The sequence below is a fragment of the Asterias amurensis genome, chromosome 5 (assembly GCF_032118995.1).
Source record: "Asterias amurensis chromosome 5, ASM3211899v1".
Taxonomy (NCBI): domain Eukaryota; kingdom Metazoa; phylum Echinodermata; class Asteroidea; order Forcipulatida; family Asteriidae; genus Asterias; species Asterias amurensis.
In genome coordinates, this window is record NC_092652.1 from 16,582,679 (window position 1) to 16,598,167 (window position 15,489).

Sequence of the window (15,489 nt, forward strand, 5' to 3'; positions counted from 1 at the left end):
TCCAAGAGTAGCCAGAGACGTAGCCATTCGTGAGTGCGCGGGGGGGGGGGTAGCAACAGTTGCTGTACCCGATTGGTTGATACCATTCTGCAGTGACTTTCCACTGACAAACATTGATGTGGACATGACATAAGTCAGGTAATAGGCACAATGACAAAACAACTACGTAAATCGTATCTATAATATATTAATGCAAGTAACGTGTCTGTACGTAAAACTCCCAGGTGCCTGTATTATGGTGGCCCTGAAGGGACATCGCACATCGCGAATATCTTTGCAAATATTTGCAAATATCTTTGCAACTATCTGTGCAACAGGCTTGAATGGCGCCGTTTGTTTGTTTATTTTTTAACAAATTTGAGTTTTGAGCATAACTTTTGGAAAACAAAATTACACATGTGATGTAAAAAATAAAGCCCACTCAAAACATCTGTGTAGACAATATTTTAACCTCACTCTTCACGATTTAACCTTGTACGAAACACTTGAAGATTAAAGCCATTATACACTTTCGGAACAGATTGAAACAAAAAAAGTTCACAGATTTACAAATAACTTACAGGGTTTACAGAAGGTAATGGTGAAAGACTTCCCTTGAAATATTATTCCATGAAATGCTTTTTTTTTGTGAAAACATTAAAACAATGATCAATTCTCGATATCGAAAATAACGGATTTATTTTAAACACATGTAATGACACGGCGGAACGTGTGGAAACAAGGGTGGGTTTTCCCGTTATTTTCTCCCGACTCCGATGACCGATTGAGCCTGAATTTTCACAGGTTTGTTGTTTTATATATAAGTTGTAATACACGAAGTGTAGGCCTTTGGACAATATTCTTTACCGAAAGTGTCCAATGGCTTTAATGCAACTCGGGATGGTCTATGGTGAACTTTAACAAACAATGGAAGCACTTTACTACTTACTAAGTACGTCAAGCTCATACAAGACGGAGGCCATTAAACATCATTCACAATGCACAGAGCGCGTCAAAGTGGTTTGGAATCACACAAGTACCACTTTCAACGCATGGAACCATATGGCAGAATGAGTGCAATAATATGGACCTTGTAAATCGGGGCAATTTGTGTAGGAAGCAACCAGACTGCTCCGAATTCAAACGAAACACTTCGGTATCGAACAAAATCTTCTTCTTTCAATCGTGACTATATCTCCCAATATGCATCTTAGCTTCCCCTATTCAACCACATCCACTTCGCAACATAACTATTTTGTAGTGCTTCTACTTACTTAAACTGTTCTGTCATCTTGTCGCCAATGTTATCGTTGTATTTCTTATGGTCTATGATAGCATCACAACATAGGACCAACGTTGGGCCAACGGAACACTGTCATTGGACCACCATTGGCTGTCAACATTGGCCCAACGTACTTTTGCTCATCGGCCTTATGTTTGGGTCAAAATAAAAGTTGGCCCAACGTTGGCCCAACGTTGACGGAGGTTTGTCTGTACTGGGCCAGCACTAGTTTTGTTTGGGGCACACTTTGGCGAAGTGATAGAAAATCTTTACTGGGGCAATACTGGCCTTAGAAAGGTACACCATTTCGGGCAAAATGTCAGAAAACCTTTTCTGGGCCGATACTGGATTTTTGAAGGCACACCATTTCGGTAAAATGATGAACCATTAATGGCCAATGCTGGTTTTGTAGCGGTGCACCATTTTGGGAAAGTGGTAGAAAACCCGCACTGGTCCAATACTGGTTATGTGCGGCACACCATTAATTGGGCAAACAGGCCAAAAACCTCTATTGGGCCAATACCGGTTTGTAGCTGTACACCATTTTTGTCAAAATGGTATCACATAGAAAACTGTTTCTGGGCCAATCATGCCAATACTGGTTTTGACCAAACGGTAAAGAAAATATGTTCTAATTACTAAAAAGGAATATTTAAAAAGGAATTAGGCCATGCAAGTTAATATTTTAAAAAAATGTGCTAACGTGTATACCCCCTTTATTAATTTATTTGTTTTTACATAGCATTTTTAAATTCATTTATTCATTGCTGCTGTTTTTTATTATTATTTTTTATATATATCATGGAAAACTGCACTTTATTGCAAAGTAATTTCATTTAAATTCAATACACTTGATATACTTTTTGCATTTTTATTTTATTGGTATAAAACTGAAGAGTTTAAATGCTGGTTGGATTTTCGTCTGATTCAATGCAGAATAATTGTACTTTCTGATGACATTTGTCTACTGATTTTTTGGCGGCACACCATTTTGGCAATGGTAGAAAACCTCTATTGGGCCAATACTGGTTTTGTAGCTGTACTATAGCAAATCTTTTCTGGGACAATACTGTTTTTTTTAGCGCCATGCCATTTTTGGCAAAATGGTATAGACAACTTTTTCTGGGCCAATACTGGTTTCGAAGCGGCAGACCATTTTGGCAAATAATGGTGTAAAAACAACTTTTCTGTGCCATACTGATTTTGTAACGGCGGACCATTGGGCAAGAATTGAACCAATGTTAGTCATAATATGCTAATTTCAAGGCAGGGTGTCAAAGCTGTGCCACAAGATGGCTTAAAATTGTGAAAAAATTAAAAACTTACAAAGTAATGTAATTTGTTGGGGGTTTTAGCTAGACAATACCTCCAAAATTGAAATATTATTTGACGAGCCTTTTTTTCCTTTTCTTTATTTCTTGATTGCAATAATGTAATAATTTGAAGTAGCTAATAATCAATATTACAACCATGGGTACAAATTCAATGGAAGTTGACTTATATGTTTTATCACTCGGTGCTTATTATACAGCATATTAGGCTGTAGGCTGCTTTTATTGTGTTTTACTAGTAGTAGAATTACATGTATTATGTGTTTAAGGGTGCAATTAGTATAAGATTTAATTAATTAACGTATTATACACACCAAACAATCTGGCCAGTAACGGACCCATTATGGGTCAATAGTGGCATACTGTGTTGACCCAAATCAGAAGTGTCATCATCATCATGAACGTTATTGGGCCTGTACAGCGTACTGGGTGAGTTATGACAACTGTTATTGTGCAAAAAGTATTTTGGCCAACCTTTGGCCAGCTGTGGCATTATCTGGCCATTTCTGGGCCATAGTGCTATATACTGTAATGACCCAAAGCAGAAGTGCCATTATTTGGCGCGTACGTTATTGGGCCTGTGCAAAGAGTATTGGGCCATATCTGCATGGCCAGATAACGGGCCGATTCTGGGCCGATAGTGACATGACTGTAATGGCCCAATAAAGAAGTGCCAGCATCGGCATGAACGCTATTGGGCTTGTACATGGTGAGTTATGGCAACTGTACTGGGCCGATTAAAGGAACACGTTGCCTTGGATCGGTCGAGTTGGTCTTTGACAAGCGTTTTTAACCGTTTATTATAAAATGCATATGGGTAGAAAGATGTTGTAAAAGTAGAATACAATGATCCACACAAACATGCCTCGAAATTGCACGGTTTTCCTTTTACCCTGTCGACTAACACGGTCGGCCATTTATGGGAGTCAAAATTTTGACTCCCATAAATGGCCGACCGTGATAGTTCGCGACGTAAAAGGAAAACCGTGCAATTTCGAGTGATACTTGTGTGGATCATTATATTCTACTTTTAAAACATCTTTCTAACCATATGCATTTCATAACAAACGGTTTCAAACGCTTTTAAAAGACCAACTCGTCCGATCCAAGGCAACGTGTTCCTTTAAGTGCCAATTTGCAATTGTAACCGCCAGTATCGAGCCAATATAAATGTTCGCTGTAAGACTCCTTGGGTTTGGAGATTAGCCTTGTGTAAGCTTGACCCCATGATGACCTTAACTCCCGAAACAACCGGAAGTGGGGCCATAACTCAAAAACTACACAAACGATTTTTTTCAGTTTTAGACTCTTTGAGGAAAGACCAAAACTTTTATTTCTTGAAATCAGACTGATCGCAAACGTTAAACAATGGTGATGTTGCCATTCTAAAGCCAACAATGGTCCTTCGTCACAAAAAAACGTTATTGCTTTCTCACTAATAACCTATGTTGGCTAGGCAGTGAGTGCCGGCGTTAAAACAATGTGTTAATGACGGCCTAGAGCCAACATTGGCCCTTAGTCTCGGTAAAATTATAAAGAACCAGGCCTCGGCGGGATTAAACCACTAGTTTAAAACCTCTTCTTCACACATTGATTCCCTTATTCAAAGACCGTTGAGTTATCTTGTTGGCGTTTCAGCTGTCACAAAATTGTAATTTTGCTGGCGACTAGTTTGAATCCGTAAGAAATCCAGTTGTAAGACAAACATGTCACATACATTTTTCAGACTCTAGAGGACGCTATTCGCCCAAAAAATGGTCACAATCATAATCAATATTAATTTTAATTTTTACCCATACACCGATGTGTGTTAGCACTGTATACTTAGTACTTTCCCGAGTCCTGTGAAAAAATCACAGGCATGTTACTCGGGTGGGATTCGAACCCACGACCCTTGCAATTCTAGAGCAGTGTCTTACCAATTTGACTACCGAGGTTGCCCGGTAGCTAGAGGCAGTTCATAATCAACTTATTAATAAACTAAATGGTGCCTGAAGTGTTTAGTGCGTCAAACAGGTAGATGTTAACAGAGTCACATTTTTATCCTTTTTACAAAATAAAACACCAGAAAAATGTTTTCAGTATTAACATTTATTAAAGCTGTTCATAATTTGGCTCCGGTATATCGCCAAGACCTCATAACCCTTCGTTCTTCTTCACTTTCACCAGCTACCCGACGCCTTCGCTCTTCTTCAATTGCTCATTTGCAGCTTTCCCCGCGACCCCGCACCATGACACGCTATTGCGATCGGGCCTTTCCAGTCAAAGCTCCAACACTTTGGAACAAGCTACCCACCCACGTTCAAGCAGCTTCTTCATTGGACACTTTCAAATCTCAACTTAAAGCCATTGGACCCTTTCGGTAAACAGTATTGTCCAAGGCCCACACTTCGTGTATCACAACTTCTATATCAAATTTGGGCTTAATCGGGAAAACGGGAAAACCCACTCTTGTTTCCGCACGTTTCGCCGTGTAATGACATGTGTTTAAAATAAACCCGTATTTCTCGTTAACGAGAATTGATATTGCTTTACTGTTTTCTCAAAAAGTAAAGCATTTCATGGTATAATATTTCAAGAGAAGTATTTCACCACTACCTTCTGTAATTCCTGTAAGTTATTTGTAAATCTGTGAACTTTTTTTTTCTGTACCGAAAGGGTCCAATGGCTTTAAAACCCATCTGTTTTGACAATGTGGTTATAGCGCTTAGAAACATCCGTATTTAGCGCTCTATAAATGTCGTAATTATTATTATTACATTATTACATTATTATAACTAAATAATGGGCGACATAGACTATAACTAAATCACCAAAATTTTTATTTATTTTGCAAATGAAAAAGCCTGCGGCAGGTCGACTTCGATGGACCATTGCATATTCTGCCCTATGGGATTGCCCATGTTTAATAATAATATTTGTGGCTTCTTATATAGCGCACATGTCCGTCACCCAGTGACGCTCCTGGTGCTGTAACGTACAGTATTTCCTGCCAGATGTTGGACTATGTTGGACTATAATTTATGGGACTCATACAGAATTAACCCCTATCACCCACAAAAATAGGGCCCAATCATAATGCGTTTGCCCGGCCCAAATGGTTCTGTTCCAATATTATTGTGCCCCGTTTGGTTTGCTATGTCGTGGGTCATTTGAGTGGGCACCTATGCCAAAAATAAGACTATTAGATGCAGGTTTTGTTCATCCTTCAATTTCAAATTGAACAGAAACAGTGTGTTCATTATCTCCAGTCTTTGTTGAAGCTTTTCTAGAATCCAATTCTTTCAAGAATTGATCATGGGTGGCTTCCTCATGGTGTTCGTCTGAATACTCAGCGCTGTAACTCTACAGGAATGACAGACACGCACAACAAGTACAATAAGTTTATGTGTTATGTCCAGAGGTCACGGCCCAATTTCTTTGAGCTGCTTTAGGCAGAAAATACTGCTTAAAAATCCCTGCTCAGCCATAACGAGCATCCTGCTCGTTATGGCTGAGCAGGGAACTGTACATGTGACATGGAATTTTGGCTGGTAACCTTAGTCTGGTAAGCATAATTTTGTTCTGATTAGCTTGTTTTTGTGCCTGGAAATGTTATCCGACTTGTCGACATTCTTGGAAAGTGTCGAGTTGACAAAAGCAAGTCGACACGTGGCATTGTTCTGCCATTCAACTCACTGTAACGAATTCGAGGCTTCACAGAGAAATGGTCAGGTTCCTTTTTTGTACAATGCATGTAGGCATCCATTACTTTTACTGGATATAGGGACCAAGACAAAGATGGTGGCTCCAGGGTCAAGGTATGTAATGTATTATCTTCGGTTTGAGCCGACATCATTTTATCAATTCATCATTTTATCAATTCTATGTTGTTGCTCTTGACAGAATAATTCCATACTAATAGCTTTCTATTTACCACGAGTAAATGATACTGGAACTTCATGCTACCAACTTTCCCGGGGTTGTTAGCTCTCTTGTTTAAGTTTAATGTATTGATATTTTAAATAACTTGGGTTGAACAAAGAAAACAAAAACTACAGCTGGTCTTGAACCAACGACCTCCGAATTAGTAAGTTTCCCTAATGTAAACCACATTTAATATGTTAAAGGCAGTGGACACTATTGGTAATTGTCAAAAACTAGCCTTCACAGTTGGTGTATCTCAACATGTGCATAAAAGTACAAACCTGTGAAAATTTGAGCTCAATCGGTCATCGAAGTTGCGAGATAATAATGAAAGAAAAAAACAACCTTGTCACACGAAGTTGTGTGCGTTTAAATGGTTGATTTCGAGACATCAGTTTCTGAGGTCTCGAAATCAAATTCGTGGAAGTTACTTCTTTCTCGAAAACTATGGCACTTCAGAGTGAGCCGTTTCTCACAGTGTTTCTTACCATCAACCTCTCCCAATTACTCGTCACCAAGAAAGGATTTATGCTAATAAATATTTTGACTAATTATCAATAGTGTCCACTGCCTTTAAAAATGTTCAGTATTCTCTTCGTGTCACTTAATGTATCAAATGAAATGTTTGCATATAAAACAAATTATGATCAATTTGTCTAAAATTGATTTGGTGCTGATGTATTTTACTTAGACAATGTTATCGTCTACCTTTTGATCCGTTGGTGCTGGTGAGTATGAACTGTTGATCTTCCACACCACTAGTCGAGGATCCAGTTTGGAGGTGTCATTAACTCCTGAATTAGAAAATAAAGCCACAGAAATTAAAAACTAACCGATGAATCGTTCAATCAGTTCTTTATTTATTTTATTTTAATTCTTCGGACAAAAAAAACAATAAAACAAGCACAGGCCGTCCAGGGAAGGGCAAACGTCCAAAAACTGTCATCAAAAAATATGTGCTCTCCCAGACCTAGCTCATAAAAAAATATTATAAGTCACCCCTACCACTACCACGCATTTCTTGGGGTAGATCCTTTTGTAAAGCTAGCACTACCTTGAGAATCAGCTTCCATCGTAGCCCATCCTGCCCTTTTAGTGATTTCAAACTTGCTCTCAAAAACCTTCTTTTCCAGAAACGTAGTTTCAGATATTGTTTTTAGATAGTTGTCTTGGAATGTTGCTAAATTATTATTTTCTGGTTTACATTGTTTTGCCGCCATAAGGGTCAAGACTTGACGGATACCGGCGCGTTCTCCTTATTATTGGTGTTGTTTCACGCAATAGTTCAAGCCAACAACCAGCATGTATAAAGCAAACGAAACAACAAACAAAGAGCAAAACAAACAAAAAAAGACCCCAACGAATAAAAAAAAAAAACGTACAAACAAACAACCCATCAAGCAAGCAAACAAACAAAAAAATCGCAAAAGCAAACTCACACCAGCAAAATCAGCTTACCTGTTATTAATACTGTCCCCAGAGCCACGAGCATTGTTGTTACAAAAGTGGGAACTGCAAGCCATATTTTGGACAAGGTAAAAATCACCGGTGTGCTGAGGGAGAAAGAGCTCTAATCATTTTGAGTTTGAATTTCCAAGCCGTTGAAACCAAAAAGTGAAATCATGAATATAAGTGAAACTATTGAGAACCCAATAACAAAAATCATACCTCCATTATGCGACAAAGCGGCTATACAAAACGGAGATCCCACAAATGACATAACATGACACATGAGTGATGACGTAACAGGGCTTTTCGCAAATCTTTCTGAAAAGCACTGGAGCATGTGGCCTAAATAAGGATTGAGGAACGAGGAGACTTCTGAGCTGTTACAACTGTTTAATCAGCCATGTTGAATAACACCGCCCTCTGTTGGCGGGTGGATATGTGACAGAGGGTATTCAAAATGTTTTTTGCTTAAAATTTAAAGTCTGTTTACTCTCATGTGAACCAAATTTCCTTATTGGATTAACACAATTAGTAAGTTTCAGCCAAGGTCACTAATTGTTTGCATTTTTGTTAAAGCCGTTCTTTCGGCCCTTGGTCACCACATAAAAGTCATTATAATTCAACAAAACATTGCCATCATAGCCCAATGTCATAAAATACTGTTCAGAAAAGGTCTTTGCTCGAAAAAAAATAGTTAGGAACCAGTGGCAACAATTTAAATTTTATGAAAATTCGGCTGGTAACCTGTTTCAGTAAATTGTTATCTGTGCTGAGCAAGTTTTTGAGCTATTGGGAAATTGGGCCAATGTCAATGGATTCAACAAACTTCTATTGATACCTTTTCGTCATCACCGTCTGAGTGACGTCGGCGGTCCACATTGTGACGTCATCTGTCGTCAATGACGTAGCTGTTGCTACGGTTTCATTGTACAGGTACGTAGTAGTGCCATTCATACACATCTCTGCAGAGAGGGGCAGATTCTCGCTATGTTCCTGGTAGACGACAACACCCACCGACAGGACCACACCTAAGATTAACCCAGGCACGTAACCAGCCACTGCATTCTGTAATTAAAAGAACACCCGTCAAAAACAAACTGGCACATCTTATCACGTCCGTGACCTGACTAATGCATGACGTCATTTTAAGTCAATCATAAAACACGCCCAATTTACGCCAAATAATTAACAATAAACAGTGCAATTTGTTCGTTGTTTATACTTTAATGTAAAGTTGATTTGGCAATCAATGTGAGTTGCAAAGACTCACTAAATAATGTCGTAAAGTGCACATTGGTTTATTTGGGCGCTTCATAATATAGGGCGCCACCAAGCGTTTTGTCAGAATACAGGCAACTTTTTCAATAGAGTGTACTATAGTATACAGACAAAAGTTGGAATTCTCCGCTAAGAGTATACATGGTTGCATTTCTGTATAGCACTGCATGTTACGGCAAAGAAATAGCTGCGTTATTCAGTTTCAAACTTAGCTGAGCATTATTTTAAAATGGCCCTATATAGATGTCATGATGTTAAAGTCACCTGGAAATAGATTTTTTTTTCTTTCAAACATAAGAGTCGATGCTTACGAACAATAAAACAATTTTTTTAGTAATTGTTTGTCACGATTTATATGTTTAAAAAATATATAAAGTTGTTTGGGGGCTGACTCCGCCTACCCCTTTTGTGACGTCAATCGAGGCAGACTTTGCCTGCAATGCGTACAGTAAACACACGTGCAAAGTACCTGTACGTCCAAGTCGTGAGTTGGTACATTTCAAAAAGTGTTTTTCTGCGTTCAGCAGCAATACACCTGGTCGGCATTGCCGGAAAACGTACAAACTCACGACTTGGTCCGTACATGTACTTTGCAATTGTGTTTACTCTACGCATTACAGGCAAAGTCTGCCTCGATTGACGTCACGAACAGCGCCCTCTCGGGTCGGGGTCTACTCTTAAATTTGTAAATAACATAAGAACTGATTTTTTAAAACCTTAGTTAACTGTTTATTCACATTCCACTCATCAAAACACATATATTAGTGACAAAAGCTTTATTTTGAAAAAACACCACTTCCAGGTGACTTTAAAGTTACACATGACAAACATTAACATGTTAACCTTTGAACCGCAGCAGGGGAAAAATGCACCGAGCACATACAACGCAAGAAGGGTTCCCTGAGAAGCTGCAGCTATTGTCAGTGAAATCTGTAATTCAAAATTAAGATAATTTTATTCAACTGATGTTATTAGGGTTGGGTGCATTGAAGAGGATTTGAAAAAAATAAGTCTGCTTTCTCTCCCAAAATTCTCGTTGTACTCCCTTGCAATGTAAGAGTAATAAACATTTCTAACGAACTCCCAAATGCAGCGTACGCATTCTGAAAAGTTCCGGGTCAGAACTGACCTGGAGCGGGTTTTAAAGGAGTCGAGGCTATTTTTGTGTTTTGTGGTCAGGGTTGGGCTTGATCCAGTTCCGATGAGACAGAGCAATTTCTGATATCAGGGTTAGGCCTAGAAGACAGACCAACGTTGAATGTGTGTCAGCTTGACCCGTTTCGATAATTAGCCAGCAATCTCATGTTTCGTATTTTGTGGCTCAGATTCTGTAGTAACCCAAAAAGGGTCAGGTTATAGCCCAAAATGTGGATCTACCTCCTACAACCAACACCCGAAAGCTCCTAGGTCAGAACTAACTCGGAGTCTGTGTCCCACGGATTATGCGTCAGTTTGACCAACTCAGAGGTCATTTCCACACAGATTTGGAGTTTGACCTAAAAATGGGTCAGGGCCCATGGGACAGGAAATCCGGGTCAACTCTTATCCAGATACGACCAAAGACCAGATACTTTTCAGAATTAAGTATGATTCATTTTACAATTACTGATACATTGACGTGGCGTTAAACCCCGTAAAAAAATGTCAAACAGAAACCAAGGTTTGCTTCGGGTTCTTCTATTAGTTACTTTGTAGTATCACATGTGAAAAATTTCAAATCTTATAGGCTGCAGTGAACACTGAACAGGAGCGAAAAAGAAAAACATTGCAAATATGTCATCGCTTACCGCAAGAATATCGCCAATAAAGGGGATAATAAACGTCACCCCAAGAGTGCTCACTGATGCAACTACAACTGTTAAAAAGGAAAAACAAACAAAACATTCAATTGTTTTATGACCAGTGTTTGTTTTGACCAACACAGGTTGTATAGATATAGAAGAATTTTCGGTAACACCATGTAATGACTTTCTCTAAATGAGTTGGGGTGGTTCTGAAAAGAACCGTTGGGTTAACTCGACGTTTCGATCAGTATGCTGTGATCGTCTTCTGGAGAATGCTGGACTCTGATGCTACATGCTGCTTAAGTACTTGGCGGCGGATTAGCTTGGTGATACACGAAGGCGGGAAATACAGGCGGGAAATACAGACGGGAAGTTGAACTCGAAGCAGCATGCAGCATCAGAGTCCAGCATTCTCCAGAAGACGATCACAGCATACTGATCGAAACGTCCAGTTAATCCAACGGTTCTTTTCAGAACCACCCCCAACTCATTTAGAGAAAGTCATTACATGGTGTTACCGCAAACTCGTCTATATCTTATTTCCACCATGCAAAGTTTCTAATCCTACTTAACAATACAGGTTGCTTATTTAATGTTGTTGTTGGTTGATTGAATACTGTTTCTTTGTTAAAGGCAGTGGACACTACTGTTCTGCCATCTTGTCACTTTTATTACGAATTCGTTGTGTCATGTGTTATGTTCATCTGTCCTTTTGTCTGCTTGTCTGTCTGTCTGGTTGTCTTGTTTTCTTGTCTGTCTGGCTGTTTTTTACAAGCTCATGCTTACTAAAACGGCCCCGTACTATATTTATTTATTCATGTTTACTCTTACTTAAAGATATGTTTTGCTTTACTTTGTAATACATGTAACTGTTATATATTTGGTTTGCGGTAACACCATGTGTGTATCTACTTGCCAGGTAGAGTTGTTCTTAGGGAACTGTCTTGCTTTATTCTACTGCCGTGGAGTAGATAATCGGAGGTTCGGGAGACTTCTCAGTTCTGAAAAGAACTGTCCTGCTTTATAACTATTACCAGGGCGGATGGTATAGATATACTGGACTACTACTTTAGGGTATAGGATCGTAATAACTGTACTGCAAGACAGTTCCCTGAGAACAACTTTACCTGGCAAGTAGATACACACATGGTGTTACCGCAAACCAAATATATATTGATACCCCACCATGCAATGCCTCAAATTCTATACATTTAACTGTTGTTATTCTTTTATGAGAGTATTGAAATTAGTGTATTCTTTAATTGAAAATTGAATTGAATTGGTAACTACTCAAAATAATTAGCATAAAACCTTACTTGGTAACGAGTAATGGGGAGCTGTTGATAGTATAAAATATTGTGAGAAACGGCTCCTTCTGAAGTCACTTTAGTTTTCGAGGAAGAAGTAATTTTCCACGAATCGATTTCGAGACCTCAGAATTTGATTTTGAGGTCTTGAAATCAAGCATCTAAAAGCACACAACTTCGTGTGACAAGAGTGTTTTTCCTTTCATTATTATCTCGCAACTTCGATGACAAATTGAGCTCAAGCTTTCAAAGGTTTGTTATTTAATGGCTATGTTGAGATATACTCAGTGAGAAGACGGGTCTTTGATAATCATCAATAGTGTCCAGTGTCTTTAAAGGTACTAGACACGTTTGGTAAATGTCAAAGACCAGGGCCCAACTTCATGGCTCTGTTTACCGCGGAATTCTGCACTTTGTGTGCTACAAGGGTTCCGTAAGCGCAGAACTCTGTGGTAAGCAGAGCCATGAAATTGGATCCTGTATTCTCACTTGGTGTATCTCAACAAGCATAGGAATAACACATCTGTGAAAGCGAAGTTGCAAGAAAATCACGAATGAAAAACACCCTTGTTGCACAAAATGTACTTTGAGATCAGATACATCAAAAGGCTACAGGTCTGAAGTCTTTTAAAGGCAGTAGACACTATTGGTAATTGTCAAAGACTAGCCTTCACAGTTGGTGTATCTCAACATATGCATAAAATAACAAACTTGTGAAAATTTGAGCTGAATCGGTCATCGAGCTTGCGAGACAATAATGAAAAAAAAAACACCCTTGTCACACGAAGTTGTGTGCGTTTAGATGGTTGATTTCGAGACCTCAAGTTCTTGAAATCAAATTCGTGGAAAATTACTTCTTTCTTGAAAACTATTGTACTTCAGAGGGAGCCGTTTCTCACAATGTTTTATACCATCAACCTCTCCCCATTACTCTTCACCAAGAAAGGTTTTATGCTAATAATTATTTTGAGTAATTATCAAGTGTCCAATGGCTTTAATGAGTGAGAAACTACCTATTTCTCAAAACCTATTATACGCTACTTCAGAGGAAGCCGTTTCTTATCATGTTTGATATTATCAAATTGCTAATTACCAAGTAAGTTTTTATGCTAATTTTTTTTGAGCAATTACAAGTGTCAAGTGCCTTTTAAGGAGACTCGTTTTAACGCCTTACCTAACATCTTTAAAACAAAGGCGTACGTTGTGTCTTTCATTCCTCGTGCAAACGGCTTCACGAAATGCTCTCCGATTACAGTTGCAATTGCGTTAAGGACGGATGACATACTGCTGTGAGAGATAAACGATAGGAATTTTATTTTACTTTATTTTAATTCTTTCGACAATACAATAATTAAAATAACAAGCAGAGGCTGTCCAGTTGAAGGCAAAAACCAACAAAAAACTGTCATCCAAAAATATATACCCTCCCAGACCTTGCTTGTAAAAAAAATTAAACTGGTTTAATGATGAGAAGCAGGGAAATAATGTCAGTATTTAGATCGTACATATCCCATAGAATAATAGGGCTGTCAGATTGGCGAAGTGGTACCTCCTTGCAGAGAAATATGTCCGTGGAAAACCTGTCCCACATAATAGAAAATTAACATTGACTGAAATAGGGTACAAAATAGGGTACAAAATAGGGAACCCACGAAAATAAGGAGACCCACTATAAATATACCCAGATAACATTCATACATTGGGCCAACGTTGGTGTTTGGTCGGCACCGTTGGCGTTGGTATTGTGTGTGACAGCAATATTGGCCTTCTGTTAATTTCCAACCAAAATGGTGTGCCGCCAAAAAAACAGTAGACAGGTGTCAGAAGTAAAAGTTCATTATTAGACCAAAATTCAACCAGCATTTTAACTCGTAAGTTTTTATTAATAAAATAAAAATGCAAACAAGTACATCAAGTATATTAAATTAAAGTGAAATTACTTTGCAATAAAATATCAAATATATTAAATTTAAATGAAACTACTTTGCAATAAAAAGTTCCACTACAATAAAGTGTTATTGTCCATGATAAACAAAAAATGAAAACAAATGAAAAAACAGCAACAATGAATAAATTAATTTAATAATGCTATGTAAAAACAAATAAAATAATAAAGGAGGTATACATTTTAGCACAATTGTTTTTTAAAATAGTATTCGGCTTCTCAAAACGCCAGTACCATCAGGGGTCGATACATAAAGATTATTAGTGGGGCAAATGTTGGGCCAACTTTAACATTGGCCCAACGTTATGCCGATGAGCAAAAGTACATTGGGCCAAAATTGGTAATCAAGATTGGCCAAACACAAACATTTCATTGGTTCTACGTTGGTCAATGTTTGCGTTGGGCCAACGTTGGCCCGGTTTTAACATTGGTTTGACGTAACTCCTATGAGCAAAAGTATGTTGGGCCAACGTCGACAGCCAACGTTGGCCCAATGAAACTGTTCTGTTGGCAGAATGATGATGGCTGAATGTTTGATTACATTAGCCTGATATTGGTTCAATGTTTTAACATACATGGGCAAGACATTGGCCCAATGTTGAGCCAATGTCTGCGTTGGGCCAACGTTTGGCCAAGTTTTACATTGGCCCAACATAAGACCGATGAGCAAAAGTACGTTTGGCCAATGTTGACAGCCGATGTTGGTCCAATGAAAGTGTTCCGTTGGCCCAACGTTGGTTCTATGTTCCGTCTGTCCGTGTAAAATCCTGTCCCAATTACGGGAAAGTAACATTGACTGAAGTACCACGAAAATAGGGAACCCCAAAAACAAATAGCACATTAATTTAATGGTTGGTTTTCGAGTTGCCTTGTGGCTTGTAGATCTGTATTCAGTCAGTCATACCTTACCTCAAGGCGGCACCAAATAGTCCAGTGAGGAGCAAGCCAGGGACTCCGGGTAAATGTCTAAACACATCGTTCACAAAGTACGGTAAAATCTGTGGAACAAACATGTACTGCAGCTGTAATCGTGGAGAATTTCTGTTCGTTTTCAAACGACATGCTAGAACGCATCTAGTTCACTCGATGCGTTCGTTTAGCTTCCCTGAGTCGACCCCGGTCTGCCCCGGTACGTTCGAATAGCTTTGACGGGGCTCACCCTGGTCAGCCCCCAGCGCCCTGCTTGTGAAGTGGGTCACCTGGGGTGACCTGGGGTGCATGCCGTCAC

General features: G+C 38.9%; 1 protein-coding gene across 1 annotated transcript in view; it reads right to left on the minus strand.

Annotated features, from left to right (window-relative positions):
• Positions 1-5,649: 5,649 nt before the first annotated feature.
• LOC139937283 (sodium-coupled monocarboxylate transporter 1-like) overlaps positions 5,650-15,489 on the minus strand; it is a 23,274-nt gene continuing 13,434 nt past the window's right edge. Inside the window, exons 8-15 of the mRNA XM_071932385.1 lie at positions 15,171-15,259; positions 13,491-13,603; positions 11,013-11,080; positions 10,069-10,155; positions 8,786-9,012; positions 7,957-8,051; positions 7,207-7,292; positions 5,650-5,937 (exon numbers count right to left, since the gene is read on the minus strand). Of these exons, the coding sequence (XP_071788486.1) occupies positions 5,794-5,937; positions 7,207-7,292; positions 7,957-8,051; positions 8,786-9,012; positions 10,069-10,155; positions 11,013-11,080; positions 13,491-13,603; positions 15,171-15,259 (909 nt within the window). The 3' untranslated portion in view covers positions 5,650-5,793. The remainder of the gene's footprint in view (positions 5,938-7,206; positions 7,293-7,956; positions 8,052-8,785; positions 9,013-10,068; positions 10,156-11,012; positions 11,081-13,490; positions 13,604-15,170; positions 15,260-15,489) is intronic.